This window comes from Macrobrachium rosenbergii, chromosome 51 (assembly GCF_040412425.1).
Source record: "Macrobrachium rosenbergii isolate ZJJX-2024 chromosome 51, ASM4041242v1, whole genome shotgun sequence".
In the NCBI taxonomy this organism is placed as follows: domain Eukaryota; kingdom Metazoa; phylum Arthropoda; class Malacostraca; order Decapoda; family Palaemonidae; genus Macrobrachium; species Macrobrachium rosenbergii.
In genome coordinates, this window is record NC_089791.1 from 13,970,171 (window position 1) to 13,989,411 (window position 19,241).

The window sequence follows — 19,241 nt, forward strand, 5'->3', positions numbered from 1 at the left end:
GCACCAACTCTTCAGTATCAGTCTGCTGCATCTGAGTGCCATGGAGCCTGCTCACAAGCATTTTGTCTCTCCTTAGTTTGTTTCTCCTTCACCTATGGTTCGAGGCAAGTCAACACCCATACTTTTAAGGGGTGTAGCTCAGTGTTAGAGCATTCAACTGCATATCGAAGGGTCCCCGATTCAGTCCAGAGCGTCCCTCAATGGCAGTTGGTGTCTCGGAGTCATGTCCTTTGCAGGCAAGGACATTTGTGTTCTGATTTGTGAGCTTATTGCAGAGCACTCCCACCTCTGGCATTCTCTTCAACATCCAAGGGCCTCTCAGGGGGTTGAGAATTTGGTTTTCACATAAAGGAAGTGAGATGGTGTGTCTTTATCTTTCCTCCGTCAGATGCTTCGACAGAGCTGGACAACCTTGTTGAGGTTCTTGTCAGGATTTTGAAGTTCCTGGCTTTCTCTTTTGGCAGTGGGAACACAGGCTGGGAAGATGGAGGACTTCCAGTTTTTATCGAGAGACATCGCCTTGAATTGTCTCTTGAGTCCTGTGCTGTGTGGGCAAGGACAATTCAGGTGACTTTTAGAGATTTCCGCTCTCTACTTTGGTATCTCAAGAAAAGAGAACTCTGGTGTTCCTTTACTACTGAGGGAGTTGCAGAAGGATTTTGTCACAGTCTGGTTTTTTGACAAGGCCACTGTTATGTCCATGCCTAAGCTGCTGTGGCTTTTATGACTTGTTTCAAGAGTGTTCTAAGCTTGCCGGCACATTATTTTCCGCCATGTACAGTTCCACACGTGTTCAGCCTGTACGAGGTGTTGTCGAGTCCACGTGAGACGTTATCAAGTCCACATAAGAAATAGAGTCCACACAGGTGTCCACATACATGTCCACACGGCTGTCAAGGTTGAACTGATCTAGCAGCATGGTGTTTGTTGCCCATGCTGGAGGGACTGGGCTGAAGAACGACAAAGAGGAAGGTGATGATCCCTTGAGGTGGCAAACAGAACGAAAAGTCGGTCTACCCAATAGATTTCACAGATCCCGGCAGACCAGGGGATCCAAGGTCCACTTGGTGGGAAGGACATATTTCTGACAGTTTAGTTTGTCTGCCGGAACTTATAGTTTGTCTTGAATAAATCAAGTAACTAGAAAACTCGATTTTGATCTGTCCTCAGTAAAGTTAGTTCTCTTGCTGTTTGAGAGAGAGAGAGAGCCTCTTGGCACATTATGATGACCCTCATAGGCCATTCTGACCCATGAATAGACTCCCGAACTGGCTATGGATGTTGGCGAACTCTCCATGCTTCTTCCCCAGACAACCTCGCCTCTAGAGATTTCACCAAGGGTGTTCTGCTCTTGCTCAGACAGGCTCCAGTTTGTCCGGAGGCTTGTCAATCGAAAGGGTTTTCAAGATGTGCTGCGGAGGCTTCTTCAGGATGCTGATGCCAATCTTCTAGCTCCATCCATCAGGCCTACTGGAACGATTATCCAAAGCTTATGTCTCAGACACAGCATCTCTTCTTCTGAGGCGTCTGTGACAAATTGCAGATTGCCTCTATTATCTGGCGAGATCTGAGTCTCTTGTAGTCCACCATTAAGGGGTATTGAACCATGCTTAACTCGGTGTTTAAGCACAGGAACGTAGGCCTTTAGTCATACATAGTCTTAGTCATACCTAATTTTAAAGACCTCATGAAGCTTTTGACACGTCCAAGCAAGGAAGGAAATCTGGCCTCCTGGAACATGGTCTAAGTTTTGAAGTGACTGACAGGTCCCTCTTTTGAACCACTAAGTCGCTCTTCTCTATAAAAAAAAAAAAAAAACTGGAGACTATCTTCCTGGTGACTTTGGCTTCTGCTAAAACGCATTAGCGAGATCCAAGCCATCTTTTAAAGCAGGCTTTTCATAAGGAGATGTGGTTTTGCATGGTTACCCTTGGATTTTTAGCCAAGAACAAAGACCAATCCAAGCCCTGGATACGTTCTTTCTTCCCTTAAGAACTTAATGGACATCCTTAGCTCTGAGGAAGAAAAGAGAGCTCTGTCCAGGGGAAGGGAGAACTTAACGGACATCCTTAGCTCTGAGGAAGAAGAGAGACCTCTCTGTCTAGGGAGAGCTTTTCAAGTATTGCCTGAGCAGGACCAAAGGTTCAGAGGGCCACCTGTATCCTAGGTGTTCTGGCAAGAACCTGTCTCGCCCTCTGACTAAGAACGCATTGTCCTTCATCCTAAATAGACTTTTATTTCTGAGACACTCTCTGAGTCAGGAGAGCACTTTACCTGCTTTTAAGTGGAAGCTAAGGACGTCAGAACAGCGTTTACCTCATTAGCTGTAAGGCAAAGTATACTGCTTATTTCCATTCTGCATCGACCTACTGGAAGTGTAATCAGTCTTCGCATCTCACTATTTTTATTGAAAGAGAGAGTGTTTAAAATTTTGCAGTACCTTGGGACCATATCACAGGAGGATGCATAGGATTTTCTCCTACCATCTCTTCACCTTGTAGTAAGGTGCTGAGTTTTGGGGAGCCAGGGGTTACAATGTACCTGGAGCACCCACCACTCTCAGTTGGTGGGTGGTGGTTTTAGTTCAGTGTAGATGACAGTGTTATCTGGTTGTTTCTTATACTGTATTGGTATTGCGCTCCCAGGGCAAGAGCACTTTTGATGCTTTGCTAGCCATCGGAATACTCCTTCGCTGCAAAGCTCCCACTTAAGTAGAGGTGCTCCATGACTACCACCATGCCACTACAGGTTAAGATGAGCACCAACCAAAGGCATTCTCCTTTATTCTCCTGCAGTAGCTCTCTCAACTGATAGGGAAACGACAAGCATTGTTTTCAATGCTAGCAACTTTTCTATTTCAAATTCATTACATGACTTAATGTTTTAGAGTAAAATATTTCCATGTATCCCACCACCTATCAACGTGGGATTCAGCTATGTAATTACTTGATAAGTTACTTATATAAAAATGACATTTTTTTAAATAAAGTTTTATATATACTTAACCAAGTAACTACAGAATCAGAGCCCACCCTCCTCCCCTCTGATGGACATAAGGCACTAACAGAATAAGGTTATCTGCTAAGTCGTTCCTAGTATGCCTGTTATTGGGCGGGACTGAATTTAAGCTGCTGTGCAAGTTTGAAACTACAGTATAGTTGTGTAATTACTTGGTAAGTGGATAAAAAACTATTTTATCATAAAAGTCAGTTTTCATAGGTATAAAGACCAGAGCCTTATCAGTTTACACCTCAATCAACCTGCTTGTGTTTTACGTCCAGGAACAAATGTGTAAGGTATTGCAAAGCATCTGTGGAGCCAGATTCATAAGCCAGAGGCTTAGAAAGCCATGAATGAATGCCTAGAACAATGGGAGATGAAACTAATGTGTACCTATATGAATACAGACCATCATCTTTTATATAGAAATATTCCCGGCACCAGTTGAAAACTTGTTAAAGCTTGGCAATAAGGTTAGTTTAATGAAGATATCTGTTTTCTGTGTTGTCACAGTTCTTGACTGGGTTGTGAGGCTTGACATAATATCTATGTTGTTTATGTTTTGTTGTCCAGTATGTTGTGATACTAGAGTAATTGTAATTTTTTTCTTGCTGCAAGCTCTCTCATGAAACTTGAGGCTTACTGTGCTGGTTCACTGTGTTGTGCAGTGTCCATACAGTTTATTAACTGTCTTACACTAACACCTTTAGTTTGTGAACTCATCTTGAAGAGTGGATGAGGTTCAATCTATGCTCTTTTGCTCATTCTTTCTTGGTCTTAGGACTATTTAGATGGGAGAAGTCGACCTTTCTTTTGGTTAACCTTCAATATCCTGTGAGCATTCTTTTTTGTGGAGGAGACAGGTTTTTTCCCTTCAGTATGACCAGTTACATTTGCAAGTGACCTTCAGTAAGGCTTCCAAGGTATTTGGAAGTCTTTATTTGTAACCTTGATGAAGCTTTCAGTATCATTTGGTGACTCTTCAGTCACCCACACTTCCATCATTGTTTAATTCTGTCTGCAAGAATGTCTGTACCCTTATGGGTTGTCTAATCTCTTTTCATCAACCTTACTAATATTCATCAGTTTTCATGCCTTCAGTGTAATGTATCAACCTTGGCTTTCATTTATTCTTCTAGCTAATATTCTGTTAACTTTCCTTTTCTATAAAGCCTTCCAACTTAAACCAGTATCTACATCTGCAAATTTCAGCCTCTTTGCATTCCATGCAGTCTTGTATCCCTCAACCATGCACGTACAGATGCTGTGACCAAACATTGTTATCTTCATATTGAAGAGATCTTATCCCTACATCCCAAAAGTGTCATTACTACAGTAAGCTCAAATCTTTCTTTTGAAGTTCCAGCTATGCAGTAAAAGTTAAAGTGTAATTTGGAATGAGTTAAGGGAATTAACCCATTGAACAGGGTCTCTCTAGGAAGCCAAGTTATGTTCAACAGACATTTTGAGTAAAAGTCTTACCAAAGAAATAGTATTAGGTATGTCTTATATCATTTATAGAGAAGGGTTACTGCTTTCTTGTACCCTGGTGAATTGCCATACCAAGCAGTAAGCTACACAATTCATGTTAACTGTGCAGGTAAATGATATACAGTTTCATAGCAAATTTTAGCATCCATTGCCTGTAATTAATTAAAGTATGTGAATACATACATTGTTCCAGTCATTTGGTAGGATACAGTAAATAGGTGCAGTTTTAATGTAGAACCTCCAAAGTTAAGGATTAGTTCAAAGGAAGCATATTTACAAGCCACTGGATGTAGAACATAGTTTATACATTGAATTTATAGAAAGATGCATGTTTGTAATATGACTGAGGCAATGAGGCGTGACATCCTAGTGTTCCAGGTTGGAAGGTTAAGAGATATATATTGGTTTTTTGTTACAGAATAACTTTCAGCCAGGGCAGGTCATGTGCTATATCATTCTTTTCATGTGCGCAGATTTCACGTAATTGACTTCAAGCTGGCAGTAAATAAGTGCATGGGCAGTGAATTACTTTTATTATAGTTTTTATTTTTTTTACATAATTTGATACTAGGTTTACCTATATAGTGAAATGCATGTATTTCTATATATGATTACTGTTGGACAGTTGATGACTGCGTTGTACCAGTAGGGTATTTTTGACTTGAAAGTTACTCCCAGTTCTTGTTTATTGTTTGTAAGATAATCGTGCTCAAAGTGAAATATCTGAAATGGAATAATCTTGTCAAGATAAGATTACTTGACTGGTTATGACCACTACCCACTTTGTATCAGTGAGTCTTTGTTAGCATAGGTTCACTTGACGATTCAGGATTTTGTTATTTTCATGATTTTCACAAGTGAAATGGTGAAAACCTGGCTCCCACTATATTTTTTGGTATTGGTGCATATCAGTAACTTAATGTGTGGTTCACAAGGTCTAGACTACTGTATGTTACTTGGCTGGTTTATATAAGTTGGAAAAACATCTACTTGATAGTGTGATACTTTGGTTATTCTGGAATAAGAACTGTGAAGTATAATTATAAGGAATTATATAATTGATTTAATTGCATCCAGTCAAAGCAAGAGTCAGATGCTAGATACAATGTACTGTAAATAAGGGGCTGATAAGCATTTATTCTGTAATCTTTGGTCAATAACAGTAGTTCAGGTGACACTAAAGTAGTTGGCATTCTGTGGTTTATCAGCTGGTTGCAGGAACTTCAATCGTCTTACTAGGGACCTAAAAAGCTGGGACACTTTTGGCACTGCAGCAGGTCCTTCAGATTGCAAATTTAGATCCAGGTGTTTTTCTTATGAGCAAGCATACTGGAACAAATCTGCAATGCCAAGAACTTGTGAAATGAACTTTTTTGAACAGAATTTCTATAAGATAAAAAAGAAAAAGTAACGAATGAAGATAAATCAACCAGCATTTATACTAACTTTTGTACATAAATACCAATGATGTCTAGGCTAAAAGTATAAAGAGGATGAATTTTGGGGAGTGTTGCATTGTGGCATCTTAATAGAAATTGGAATCTCACAATCTTCAACTTGTGTAGCATGTACTAGTTCTTGGGGGCACAGGTAAAGAAATATATAAGATGAATGTTTGGAGGCAACTGACATTTACTGCAAACATCAACATTTCAGTAATGGTAGAACAAAATAATCAAGTTACAGTATTTGACATTAAAACCATTGTCTTTATAGCTGAGGGAAGCCTTGTAAATGATACTTAGTTTTCTGCAAAATTAAATGAAGTTTACATTAGAGGATTATTACAATAAATGATGTTGAATGTTTGAAATCATTTATTACAGTATAATATAGGCAAAGTGAATCATGGAATGTAAGCCATTTATGCTATCAGTTGCAAAAAAATGAAGACATTTTTTTTAATTTATTAGCATGAAGAGATGAAATAGTTTCATGAATGGGAACAAAATTCAAGGATCAAGAGTTATAATTGAGGGTAAAGAGTAAAGGAAGCAAAGGAATGGATGGGATGCTTGCTTAAGTCACACAGCCTTGGAAAAGAGTTGAGTTAAAATGTTTCAGATAGTAGGATGTTTTCGTTGAAATTCTTAAATTGTTTGGTAGGATGAGAAAGAGGGTACAGTAGATAAATGAGAGGGCAGAAATTTTCGTCGCTGGGAAATCTCATTATGAGGTGGTATAATGTAAAATTTTTATTTGCTCCTACACATATACAAACCCTCGATCTTTACGTATGGGAAAGTAATTCCCATATGTAACAACCTCAGGTTTGTATGTTAGGAAAGTTACAAATTATCCAAAGATTTTTTTTTTTTTTTTTTTCCCAGTTGTTATTCCGGTCTTTTTTTTTTTAGAGCATATATACTGTATATCATAACCAGATAGTATTACTGTACATCTGTTGTAACCTGATCGAATTTAATGGTGGAACTGGGTATGGGTGTGAGTAATTTTAGTTATTGAAATAGGAGCACTTGAAAAGTATTGCATTATAAAATTTTACACTAAACTAGTAGCTGCATCACCGTTACAGCTGGAATAGGAAGATTGTTGACTATCTTAATACTGTATATAAAATATTACTTAACGTTAACATCCTGTACTGTATCTCATTAACTTAAAATTCAACTAGGAAATGATTAATAGTTGAGTGAGCAGTGTGACCACATGCTAATTATGCCGTACAGTACAAAATAGAATTGTAAAATGAAGGTTATTGCTCTGGTAACAAAGTCACAATTTAGAGAATGTTGCCATATGGACCTGCATACATATGTTAGACATGAAGGCTGAAATACATTAAATACCAATAATGATATTTTTGGAGTTTTTGCAAGCTGTTATATACACCTGGTGATTGGGTATGTTGGTCTTCCAGTTTTGTACTGTGCAAGTAGCTTGTTTTGTACTCACTTTGGCATCTCCACATTGAAAAGCTAATAACATTTCACTTGAAGCTTTACGAGTGTGTGTGCAGGAATTGTTGAAGATTTATTAAAGTAATATTGTTAGTGGTGTAGTATACAAAAGTTAGAAAATCCTTACACCGTCCAAAACACATAAGTTATTCAAGGTTAGAATTTATCATATGTTTGCTTGCATAGACTGCAACATACAGGTAATGGAAAAATTGTTTGTAAATTTGATGATTTACCCTGTATTATATCAATGATGGCATGATATTAAAAAATGTTTATCAAAGTTTGTTAAAAGGGAAAGAGAGAGTTCTCAAGGTACTATGAGGGCATCAGGCTGGAGGTTGACTGAGTAAGGGCCTGGCTTCTCAGTATTACTCGTTTCTCCGTTTGTCACTTCAGCAAGGCAGTAGTCAGGCTGAGTGCTTGCGGGAATGGGCCTCTGTGCCGGTAGACTTCACAATTGAGCATCCAGTCCTAAAGTTTTTGCTCATAAGCTCATAATTTGTGACTTCTTTATGGGCAACATTTGGTTTTGTTTAAGTTCTCCTAGAATGAAAACAGATACATTTCATCCTGTCTCCATGCTTATCAGTCTCCCATACTTATGCCTGATTGTATAGGAGGTTACAGGAGGCATTGGTCCACCTTTCATTATCATGACTGGAAACTTGCAATCTGGGTGGAGATTCAACTTGCCAACTTGCCAGGCAGTTGAGACGTTATCCTCCCACCCTGGGTGTAAGTCATACATAAATAGTGATGGTTTTTATTTCCATAGAAACAAATAAGATTTAAAAAGTATACAATCCAGAGACTTTATCTTATCCCACTGCAGCCACCCCACAAAGTTCCTGATTTGAAGGAAATGGTGTTGGTTCATGGCATGTTAGTGGGGATTCCCCTCACTCACCCCCACTCGCATACCTACCAAGCTTCGACAGCTGTGATCAGCTCACCTAAAATTCTCTGTTGTGTACCTAGTAAAAATACAAATTATAGCATTTAACAGATTTTTCTTCTTATTGTCCCTATACTGTACGATTATTTTAAAATTGTATCTGGGATAATAGGTAACCTATCATGGTTAGCTTTACATGTAGGTATTGTCATCTTTAAATTACTTTAGAATTTGTTATAAACCCATTTTTGTATGATACAAGCATGTTACCAAGAATAAAAGTGGATTTGTTTGTTTATTTTTCAGGACATTCTGGGTATCACATGCGTTACCATTCTGTGGGTTTGCTGTTAAGATTCTGTACATCCTGGCCTATGATTAGTCGTGGTGGAGACTAAGAAATCTATGGAGAACCTCTGGCACCAGCAACAATAAACTTTATCAAATGGCTGTGACAGCTCAAGAGTAAGTTTATTCTCCTGTTTGTGTAATTAAGATGTGAGAAGAGGAGGAATTTTTATGGTGGAGGAACAAGTCCCACGGGAAATAAAAGTACCTTTCCTGCCAACATACTACGTTGTGAGATAGGATTGAAAAAGGCAAAGAACAGCATTGTAGCAACTGACTGGTAATTTTCAATAATTTCAGAAATGCAGTTGAACCATTTGATAATTACTGGTGCGAAAGGTTTTGTTGTGAAACATTGAATATTCTGTTAAATATTTTGAGGCTGAATTAGTTGTTCAGAAATCATTTAGGCATTATGTTGCATAAGGTTGGTCTGCTGTATGTTGTCATTAAGTAGTTTAACCAGACCACTGAGGTAATTTATATAAGTCTCATGGAACTGCCTCTCTGGATTTGACTCTATTAAGAATGAAGTCCAGATCTAGGTTGTCAAATGACAGCTTTCCAAAAATCATTTGGCCATGTCAGTCATATTGGTAGGAGTAACCTTTTAAAGGGCCTGTAGATGAAAAGTACATTGATTTATTGATTGTGGTACTTGGATATATGGGTTCTTACAAGCGAATGTAACAACTGAACTATAAAAAATTTAATTATTCAGGGATACAGTATAAGCCCAGTATGATGTTGGATGTTTTAAAGTTAGTATGTTATCACTAGATCTTTTTATTGTTAAAATACATATCTTCAAAAACTTCACTTTTAGTATATGTAGTTGTGTTTGGAAGAGTATTCAAGTAAATATTGTTTAAATATAGTTCATGAAAACCATAAATTTTGTAGAATTTTGTATTGGAAGTTATGAAAAGCAAGAATATCCAGCTGTATATTCATTCAGTTTGTAACTCATTGTCTGTCTAACTGCGTTGCCAGGAAATAGGTCTAATGTCTTCGCAGCAGTCTGCTCTTACACATTTTCACTATTAGCTCATATACAGTATATACTGGGCACTTACACTGTGCATCTTTGCTTTCTTTTTGGTCTACATAATCTTGTTTCTGTTGACTGTGCACACCTGGATGGGTTCTAGGACTAATGGGTTTTAAAAACAGTTGTCACTTATAGGATTTTAAATCCTCCTCTTCATTTCTCCTTAACATTTCTAGAGACATCTTTAGTTCTCTTATTATAACAGTTACATAATACAAAAGGCAAGCAGTCAGGGTACTTTCATTTTTACATTTGAAACATGCAAAATTGGTAATTTCACACCCCTGAAAATGAAGATGAATCCTGATCAGGCCTGAACTAGATAAATTTACTGAGAAGAGAATGCATCATTAAAATAAAGTATTTCATTTTCTGATGGTAGTCTCACGTTAATATGTATTTTAGATTAAAAGAAAAGAAGGTATCATCTCCTTGTGCAATGTTTTTGAGCTGTATGACCATTTTGTTTCCGTAGTTTTCGTTATTTAAAAGCCTTCAAGTAATTTGGCTGGGTGGTATGGTTAAACCACTGAATAATGATAACACAGTAAGGTTCTGGTCAATTTCAGATATACCAATTTTAGATGAGGCTGAATTTAGTGATTCATCACTGAAGAATTCTTTGGATTTTAATAGGTAGTTTGATTAATGCAAAATTATACTATTTAAATCAGTTAATAGTTGCTTTTGTTAGATTTTAAAGTAATTTAGACAGAAACTTAAACATTTTCAATTTATTTTTTGATTGTTCAAGATTAAAATAACCTGTATACAACTGTCTCTTTGGAAGAATTGTTCAAGATTAAAATAACTTGTATACAACTGTTTCTTTGGAAGAATGAGATTTTAAAGAGCCATGTTGGTATCAGTAGTTTTGTTCATCAGGTAAATAATTATTTTTATAATTATGTTGCTAAGGTACAACAAAGTGCTCTACTGGTGATTAAAATATTCTGTTATTGATAAAGGTTTTTCTTTTCTTCAGGTTTCACTTGGACGTTTCACAGTAAAAAAAAGATTACTTTATATTCTTATAATAAACTTTTCATGTTTAACATTTGAAATTGACATTTCATTGATGTATGACTACACCTTACTAGTTTTCAGTGGTGTGAAGTGAAGTATTTTAGGCTAATGCTTTTCCTAAATTTATTCAACAGGAGCGCGATGGAGGACTCCAGTGCGATGACAGCTAACGCACAGGAGTTCTGTCTCCGCTGGAATAACTTTCATCAAAGCCTTGTCTCGGCTTTGGATGGTTTTAAAAATGATCAAGATTTCGTTGACGTCACCCTAGCCTGTGAGGGACAGTTTTTAAAGGCCCACAAAATGCTGCTCTCCGCATGCTCGGTTTTCTTTAGAGACTTATTAAAAGTAAGTTTTTTGATAAGTCATCTGTACCTTGTTTGTATTGATAATCAGGTTTCTTGAGAAAAATGTGGAACATGTTTAGTTTACTAGAAACAAGGTGCAAAGGTGTTGATAACTAAAAGTTCTACATATGTTTGAAGATGTTTAATAAATTTGTACTTTTAGATGGTGGAATTTTTAAGAGAGTATGACATATATAATTGTTACTGTTTTTGTATGGAAGAATTCAAGCTATGCTTTGCTTGTGGTGAGTATTAGCAATTTGTAAAGAAATATTAGGAATCTTAATTTTTTATTGGAACTGTTTTCACATCTTTGGTAATGTATTTATACCCATTAACATGTTATTGTTTTCAGGCAAATCCGTGCCAGCACCCTATTGTTATATTACCGCCTGAGGTACGGTTTGCAGATTTAGAGAAGCTTCTGAGATTCATATATCAGGGGGAAGTAAATGTCCACCAAGAAAACTTAGCCAGATTTCTTAAAACAGCTGAAATGTTGAAGATAAGGGGCCTTGCAGAGGATAGTGAAAAGGTTAGTATTGTGAAATCAGTATATTAATTTGAACAAAAAGTACATTACCAGTTAACATTTTGATTTTATCAAATGCATCCCCCATTGCAGGTTCCTAGATGTTGACGGTGGATCCATATTCATGTAAAATTATCTTAACATTTGGATCTTGAAGAAACTAAGAAAGATGTAGCCAAATAGTTGCTAAGGGAGAAGATTTTTGATGGCTAGAATTTTTAAGACCCAACTGGAGAGAGAGAGAGAGGAGGAGGGGGAGGACCATAGTGCAGGGAAAATACTGAGATAAGATAAGCTGGAACATTACTGTAACATAACAGTACAGTATTGTGAAGTTGGTTTGTAGAGGACAGAAAGGAAATAAAGCAATAGGCTAGGTGAAATTGGAATTGATTGTTGCACTGTAGATAAATAAGAATATCCTATGAGTAAACAAATTAAAAATCTGTTGATACATGTACAGTGTCTACACTGCTCAACTTTAATCATTTGGAAAGGAAATGTAAGAGATTTTGAAGAGTTGGGATTGCAAAATGCCATGTGTTGTAAGAAGCAAATAGTTAGAACTAAGATTTTAAAGGCATCCAGATTTCTTCAAGAGTAGTTGCCTTCTGTATGTAGTGATTAAAACCAGTGAAGTAGTTTTTGTTCATTCTTTTGTTTTAGCTTATGATGCAAAACATGGGAGAGGAACTTCTCTAGTTTAGACTACGTAAATAGATATGTAGGGGTAAACAAAGTATAATTAAATGCTATGGAAATAAGTATTTTTTTCACATGGTAAATTTAATGAATGTCCAGACTGTTTGTAAATTTCCCATAGGCTAACTAAAGATGTGGGCAGACTTTTGTAGGGCAAAAATTTCATTATATTTTTTAGGTTGATATTTAAGATAAGATAATAATACAATTTGATATAGAAAACGTTTAGTATTAGAATACTAGATTATCCTTTAATAATGATAGTGAGGACAGTATAGAGTTGCAGAGTGCAACTGAACTGGGATAGTCTTATCACACTGCAGTATGCAGTGATTGGTGTTTGGTACAGAATAACAGGATAGGTTAGATATTCTGAAGAGTATGTGGGAAGGTATTTAAAAACTATTAATTTGATGATGTGAACAGTAGCATCCAAACAAATCTTACTTTGTTTTATTGATGAACTCTTAAGCCCAGACCATACAAGGAAGAAGTGTCGTTTAGGTTGAATTATAAAATATGGGAATGGTGGTTGTAACTTGTAATTTTAATTAAATTCTTAACAGTGTTTAATGTCCGAAGGGAGAAGAAATTTAATTTGAATTTATTTCATATACAAACGTGAAATGAAAATTCAGTACAAGGCCTCTGACAGGCTTTAGGAAATATAAAGACCTGAGACAATATTTTTATCTGGGGGAGTAGGCTATATTGCTGTAAGATGCACTATTTTTTAGAGGAAGATAGGTTTATCATCCTTGAGCAAATGAAAATATTGTTAGTGAAAGTATTTGGAATGTTAAATATATTCTAATGGAAGAATACTGAAAAGGTTTGTTAACTTGACTAAGAAATATTAATTTAAGATGGATACTTTGTTTTTGTTAGAAACACCATTGTGTGTTGCATTGATCGTTGCCAGAGATTGATAAATGCCTTTGTTTTTTTGTTACAAACAGCAAAGAGTGTTGCGTTCATCTTCGCCAAGGCCACCAGAGGGAGACTCTGATTCCGTGAGTCCAAAACGACCAAGGCTGTCTATTGACATCCACCAACCAAACCAGGAACCCCAAACACCAAATGATGACAGCCGTCTGTCCGGAAATGAGTCAGATTCAGAAATGATTCCTGTTAAGCAAGAAATGGTTGAACTAAAAGACTGCAGTGACTCAGCCTTTGATGGTAAATTATATTTATAATTTCAAAATTTTTTAGTTGCCTTCAGTGCTTTGGTAATATAATTATTTGTTCCTACTGGAATATAAACCAATGTTTTAAACCATTTTTCTTTTTACAAATTGTATTTTTGAAGCATCACAAATTTTTGGAAGGAAGGAAGGATGGGAGAGGGAGAGAGTATGTTATCATGCTTCCCTATATATATAGAATTAATTCCCTTATTTATAGACCTTGTAAAGGCATTTAATTTTCACAGTTGCCTAAAGGCAGATTCATTGACTTTAGGGCACGTGTGAGTTTCGTTTCCCATCTTTAGGAATGAATCTTCTACCTTACATTTAGTCAGACATTACAGTACTGATTTGGGATTGGCTCTACCTCTAACTGGGACCACCACAGCAGAAATTATCATCTGTGAAGCAGATTTTGCAAGACTCCAAGAATATAATCCTCCTGCCTAAATTATTGCATTTCAGGCGTGGTGCAATTAATAGAGTTTTAGAAAAGGAACATTCCCTTATAAATGGTTGTACCTAATAGAGGAAATGTATAGAAATGTAACAACCACAGCAAGATATATGGTATGGTGACCATAAGGCTCCAGGTCAAGGTAGGACTATACCAGAAATGAGAACTTAACCTTTTAAAAATTTATGAGGATGTTAAGGAGGAGCTGCTGAGGTGTATTTGCTATGTTGTTGACATCATTTTAATAACAGAAACTTGAGAAGATCTAGGGACAAATGTAGATAGGTGAAGAAATGTATTGGAGAGTAAAGGGATGAACATAAATTTGAACAAGACTGAAAATATGATATGGGATGGATGATGACCAGCAATCCACAATTAAGCTAGGAGAAGTGAACATCAGAGAGTTCAGTATCTGGGCTTGATAATAGATGCAGAGGGTGATGTGAATAGAGAGAACCATCATGTTCAAGAAGGATGAAATAATTGGAGGGGGCTGTTCAGCATACCTTGTGATAAGAGAGTCCTTATTAGGTTTGAAGGTCAAGGTTAATAAGATGGTAGTGAGACCTGCTATGTTGTATAGGCTAGAAGCAGCACCACTAAAGAAAATGGAACCAAATAAGGTGCACTTGGCAGATGTTACATTGTTCAGGTGGATGAGTGGACTGATGAGAAGATAAGATAAATGAATACATCAGGGAATCAGCAGTCATTGAAGAGTCAAAGAAAGTCCAGGACTCAAGATTGAATTGGTTTGGGCACCTGATGAGGAGGGGAGATCATGGAAATCATGAGCAACATGCTGCAGGAATGATCATGGAAATACAGGTGGAAGGGGTGAGAAAGAGAGGAAGGCCTAGGAGAAAGTGGAGGGAGTGTGTTCGAGAGAACACGAGAGACAGGAATAGACGAAAGGACACATAAAAATTCCTGTAAAAATTTCATTAAAAACAGCGAACCTGACTAGGGATTAAGAGGAAAAGACCCTTTTATTTTATAAATATTGTTTTGTTTATTACTTTTTTATAACATCCCATATTTTACAGTTAGCTCAAAAATTAAGTTGGATGAGCAATACTTATCTTGGGTCTAGGTGGTTCCGGCAAGGTAGAATACCTCCAGTGATGTGCAGACAAAGTATCTCGTTTGTAACATTTGCCATTCATGTCTTTCGTTAGCTTTTTCTGTATATATCTCTGATCTCCAAACTGCCGTCTCATAGTTCTCAACCAACTTTCATGGTGACCTGAGGAGCCTAGTTGATAATATCTTGTAATATTCTCTCAGGGTTAGTGCAGTGGACAAGTCTAAGCTATTTCATCATTATCTGAATCTGTAAGAAACTTTTGTAATTTCCCATATGGTATTATTTGTCACTGTAATGCTGTGTTAATCTTAATTATTTGGAATGAATCTTACCTACTGTTGAAAATAGCTTATATCGCAGACGGCTGCCTGGGTGACTCTAGTACACCTGTTCTCTACCAGGTGTGTTTTGAACATTTTAACTCTGGTCAGAATTCTCCTTGCTGCCATTGTGTATAGCTACTTGTTGATATTTTATGCTTATGGCTGTTTGGTGCTTTCACATTTATTTTTCCCAGGATGCCTTCCACGGGAATCAAGGCTAAGAAAAGAACATCGGGTTCTGTAGGAATGAATACTGTGTTAGCAGGATGATTTTTAGGTAGAGAGGCATTATGTTTCTGCAGGCTGCAGGGGTACAAAGTGTGATGTTGAGAATAGATATTGGGGTAGGGATTTTCAATATAGTTGACCCCTACCTATTCGTGGTTCAAGATTCACGGCTTAACCTATTTGCTGATTTTTCTGTGGAACTTATCACTGAATTATTTTGAGAAAAATTCAGTAATTCACGGATTTTGTGTTCTGGAAATATTCACTAATTACTGTATTTTCATGTTATTTTCATGACTAAAACATTTTATATGATAAAAAATTATTACTAATTTTCAAATATTGATATTAAAATAAACAGCAAACTATAAATAAAATTTATTTATATTTCAATGCATATTTAATATTAAGGTACTGTGTACAGTACAGGCAGTGTCCGTTTTACAATGGCAGTTCCATTCTGATGCCGTGTCAAAAGCCGAAAATCATCGTATACTGAAATAATCGTTCAAAATCATAAGAAACCCTTACTTTTAATCTTTGGGGTATCTTGAAAATGACGTAACCTGCATTCTTATTGAGACTTTCATAAAAAACCACCAAAAATTTTACCATTCTGCTGTTTTGGAGCCATAGAGAGAGAGAGAGAGAGACTGCCTCGACGCTTATGTACCAGAAAAAGACTTGGAATTTCACAGAACTACAGTGCTCCCCATTTTTACTTTAAGTATCATCCTACATCAAATATAGCTTAAATTGTCATCCTATTACTACTGTATTAATCTTTGAAATTATATTAATATCATTTCAAAGTCATCTTAAACAGTACCCTTTTCCAGCCAGAGAGAGAGAGAGAGAATGAATTACCACTACAACTTACATTCAGCCATTCTTGTGCTGGCACAGTCAAAAGAGAAATAGAGAGAGAGGTTTACCTCTTTAACCTCTCTTTACTGCGACTGACAACAACATTTTTTTCCCTCTCTCTCCAAAGATGCACTACTACCTATACTACATTTTTAAAATACTATGAAGACACACACAAACAGTGTGCATAGTTAAAGAGACTCAAATTAGCAGTATTTTTTCCTGAGAGAGTGAAGTGCTGAACAAAGTATCTATTTTTAATGTATCTATCCATTTCTCATTCTACCTTTTGGCAAGAGAGAGAGAGAAAGGAAGAAAGGGAGAAATTGATCTTCTACCCTTGGTCAGAAATGTCAAGTAATTTGACATATTTGACAGTTCCACCCTCCCCCATAGCCTCAAAGCTTTGGGCAAAAGACTGGGTATGATATTTCTGTTTAAAAATTGAAATAATTTACTTTAAAAATGTATAATCATATTAATGTTTGAAAATTAGCACTTACTGTCAGGTAAGTCACTTATACAAATGTGGTTAGTCCTCACCATCTCTCACAAATTAACCCAACCCTTCCTACCAATGTCATCAAGGAGGGCGAGAGGGGGACGAGGAGGGTTGTTACAAGTTGTTATTGGCTATAGTCAGTCCCTCCGGCCAGGAGCATATCGTCTTGGAGAGAGGGGATTACTATGAGCTCTGTTATTGGCTTCTATTCCCTCGAGCCGATATTGTGTTGTCATGAAGCCTACGTCAAAGGAATGAAAAATATGTCACACAACCGATGATGGGATTTTAATATATTTTTATAATTATAGACAAGTAATCCATATATTTTGGAAGTATATATGCAGTACAGAGAGAGAGAGAGAGAGAGGTATGGGTGGTTGGCCGTACTTAAATCTCAAGAGTGAAGTTTTTCGGGGGAGAGAGAGAGAGAGAGATATGGGCAGTTGGCCTTACTAAAATCTCAAAAGTGAAATTATTTGTGAATTATACGGGGAGGGGGAGAGAGAGAGAGAGATGGGCAGTTGGCCTTACTTAAATCTCAAAAGAGTGAAATTATTTGTGAATTATTTGAAGAGAGAGAGAGAGGTTGAATGAAGTGATTACATCGGTAAGCAGTTTTATGATTTCATGGGATTTTAATTTAACTTATCAGTACTTTGCTGTGGTTACCTTAATATTTTGAAATTAGTAAATCATTTTCTTATAAAAATGTATTTAGTCATGAAAATAAAATAAAAATCAGTAATTGGTGAATATTGCTCTTTGAAAAAATCCGCGAATGTGAATTTTCTTCAGTCGTATGCATTGGACCAAGTCATCCGAAACATTACTGTCGAGAATCATAAGAAAACCTTACTTTTAATCCTTTGGGTGTCTTGAAAACAACGAATCCTGTAGTTTTATTAATGAGTTTTTCATAATAAAAACCCTCAAAGCATTGACCATTCTGCTGGTTTGGATGCATGTTTCTTCTGATCAGCTTCAGACTGGTATTATCCGAAATACCGTCGAAAATAGAAAGAAAACTTACTTGTAATCCTTTGGGTGTTTTGAAAACAACGAATCCTGCATTTTTATTGATTTTTTTTTTTTTTTGTGTGTAAAAACCCCCTCAAAATATTGACCATTCTGCCGTTTTGGATGCATATTTCTTCCGATTTTCGTCGGACTGGTGTCGTCTGAAATACTGTCGAAAATCGTAAGAAAACCTTACTTTTAATCCTTTGGGTGTCTTGAAAACAATGTATCCTGCATTTATATTAAGTTTTTCAACAGAAAAACCTCCAAAACTTGACCGTTCTGCCATTCTGGAGCTATATTTCTTCCGTCAAATTGGCGTTGTCAGCGTTGTAAACCTGGAACATGCATTGTAACCCAGGAAATAATTTTTTTATGAATTGGAAGTGTCGTAACCCAAAGACTGTCTGTATTTAACTTGCTGGTTTTCCCCATGCAATGTAAAAAGAAAATGGGACTGCTTCAATATTGTATGAGAGAACATGGATGTACTTGATAATAGGGGTAACTTGAATAGTTTTCACACTTAGCTGTAAGCCATATATTTTTAAGGGTAATGTTTTAAGATTACTTTGAAAATACATTAAAGTGTTTTAGAAAATAGTTGAAGGTATATTCTGTGTAGGATGATAGTTTAAGGTATGAGAGAAAATGGATGTACTTGAAAATAGGGAGTAACTTTAATAGTTTTCACACTTAGCCGTAAGCCATATATTTTTAAGGGTAATATTGTAACAGGATTTTAAAATTATATTAAAGTGTTTTAGATGATAGTTTAAGGTATACATTGGTGTTGAAGTATTAAAATAAGTATTTATAAACATTTGAGAGGGGGTCTCACTTTTTAACTACTTAAATAGCCAGTTAAAAGCATTTTTATAGAGGGATGTCAAGTATTCGTGGATTTTAGGTGTTTGCGGTGTTTGTGGTCCCTATCCCCGGCGAACACCAGGGGTTGACTGTAGACTGCAAAAGCAGATAGCTAGGTTAAGTCATAAACTTGTCCCTTCTCCCACTTCTCCAGGTCCGCCTGTAATTTTCCTTATTCAGTCTGGCGAATGCTTAGCTAGTACAGGCAGTCCCCGGTTTACGACGGGTCCGGCTTATGGCATTCCGAGGTTATGACGCTTTCCATATATATTCATCAGAAATTATTTCCTGGTTTACGACGCATGTTCCAGGGTTACGATGTGTCGTACGCCAATCTGACGGGAGAAATGTGGCTCCAAAACGGCAGAATAATAAAAA

General features: G+C 36.6%; 1 protein-coding gene across 11 annotated transcripts in view; it reads left to right on the top strand.

The window, feature by feature from the left end:
• Positions 1–19,241, top strand: part of LOC136833140 (broad-complex core protein isoforms 1/2/3/4/5-like) — a 353,892-nt gene that overhangs the window by 15,812 nt on the left and 318,839 nt on the right. For all 11 annotated transcript variants that reach the window (XM_067094829.1, XM_067094836.1, XM_067094832.1 and 8 more), the window contains exons 2-5: positions 8,617–8,775; positions 10,870–11,083; positions 11,438–11,617; positions 13,276–13,498. In XM_067094829.1, coding sequence (XP_066950930.1) covers positions 8,756–8,775; positions 10,870–11,083; positions 11,438–11,617; positions 13,276–13,498 — 637 coding nt within the window. In that variant the 5' untranslated portion in view covers positions 8,617–8,755. The remainder of the gene's footprint in view (positions 1–8,616; positions 8,776–10,869; positions 11,084–11,437; positions 11,618–13,275; positions 13,499–19,241) is intronic.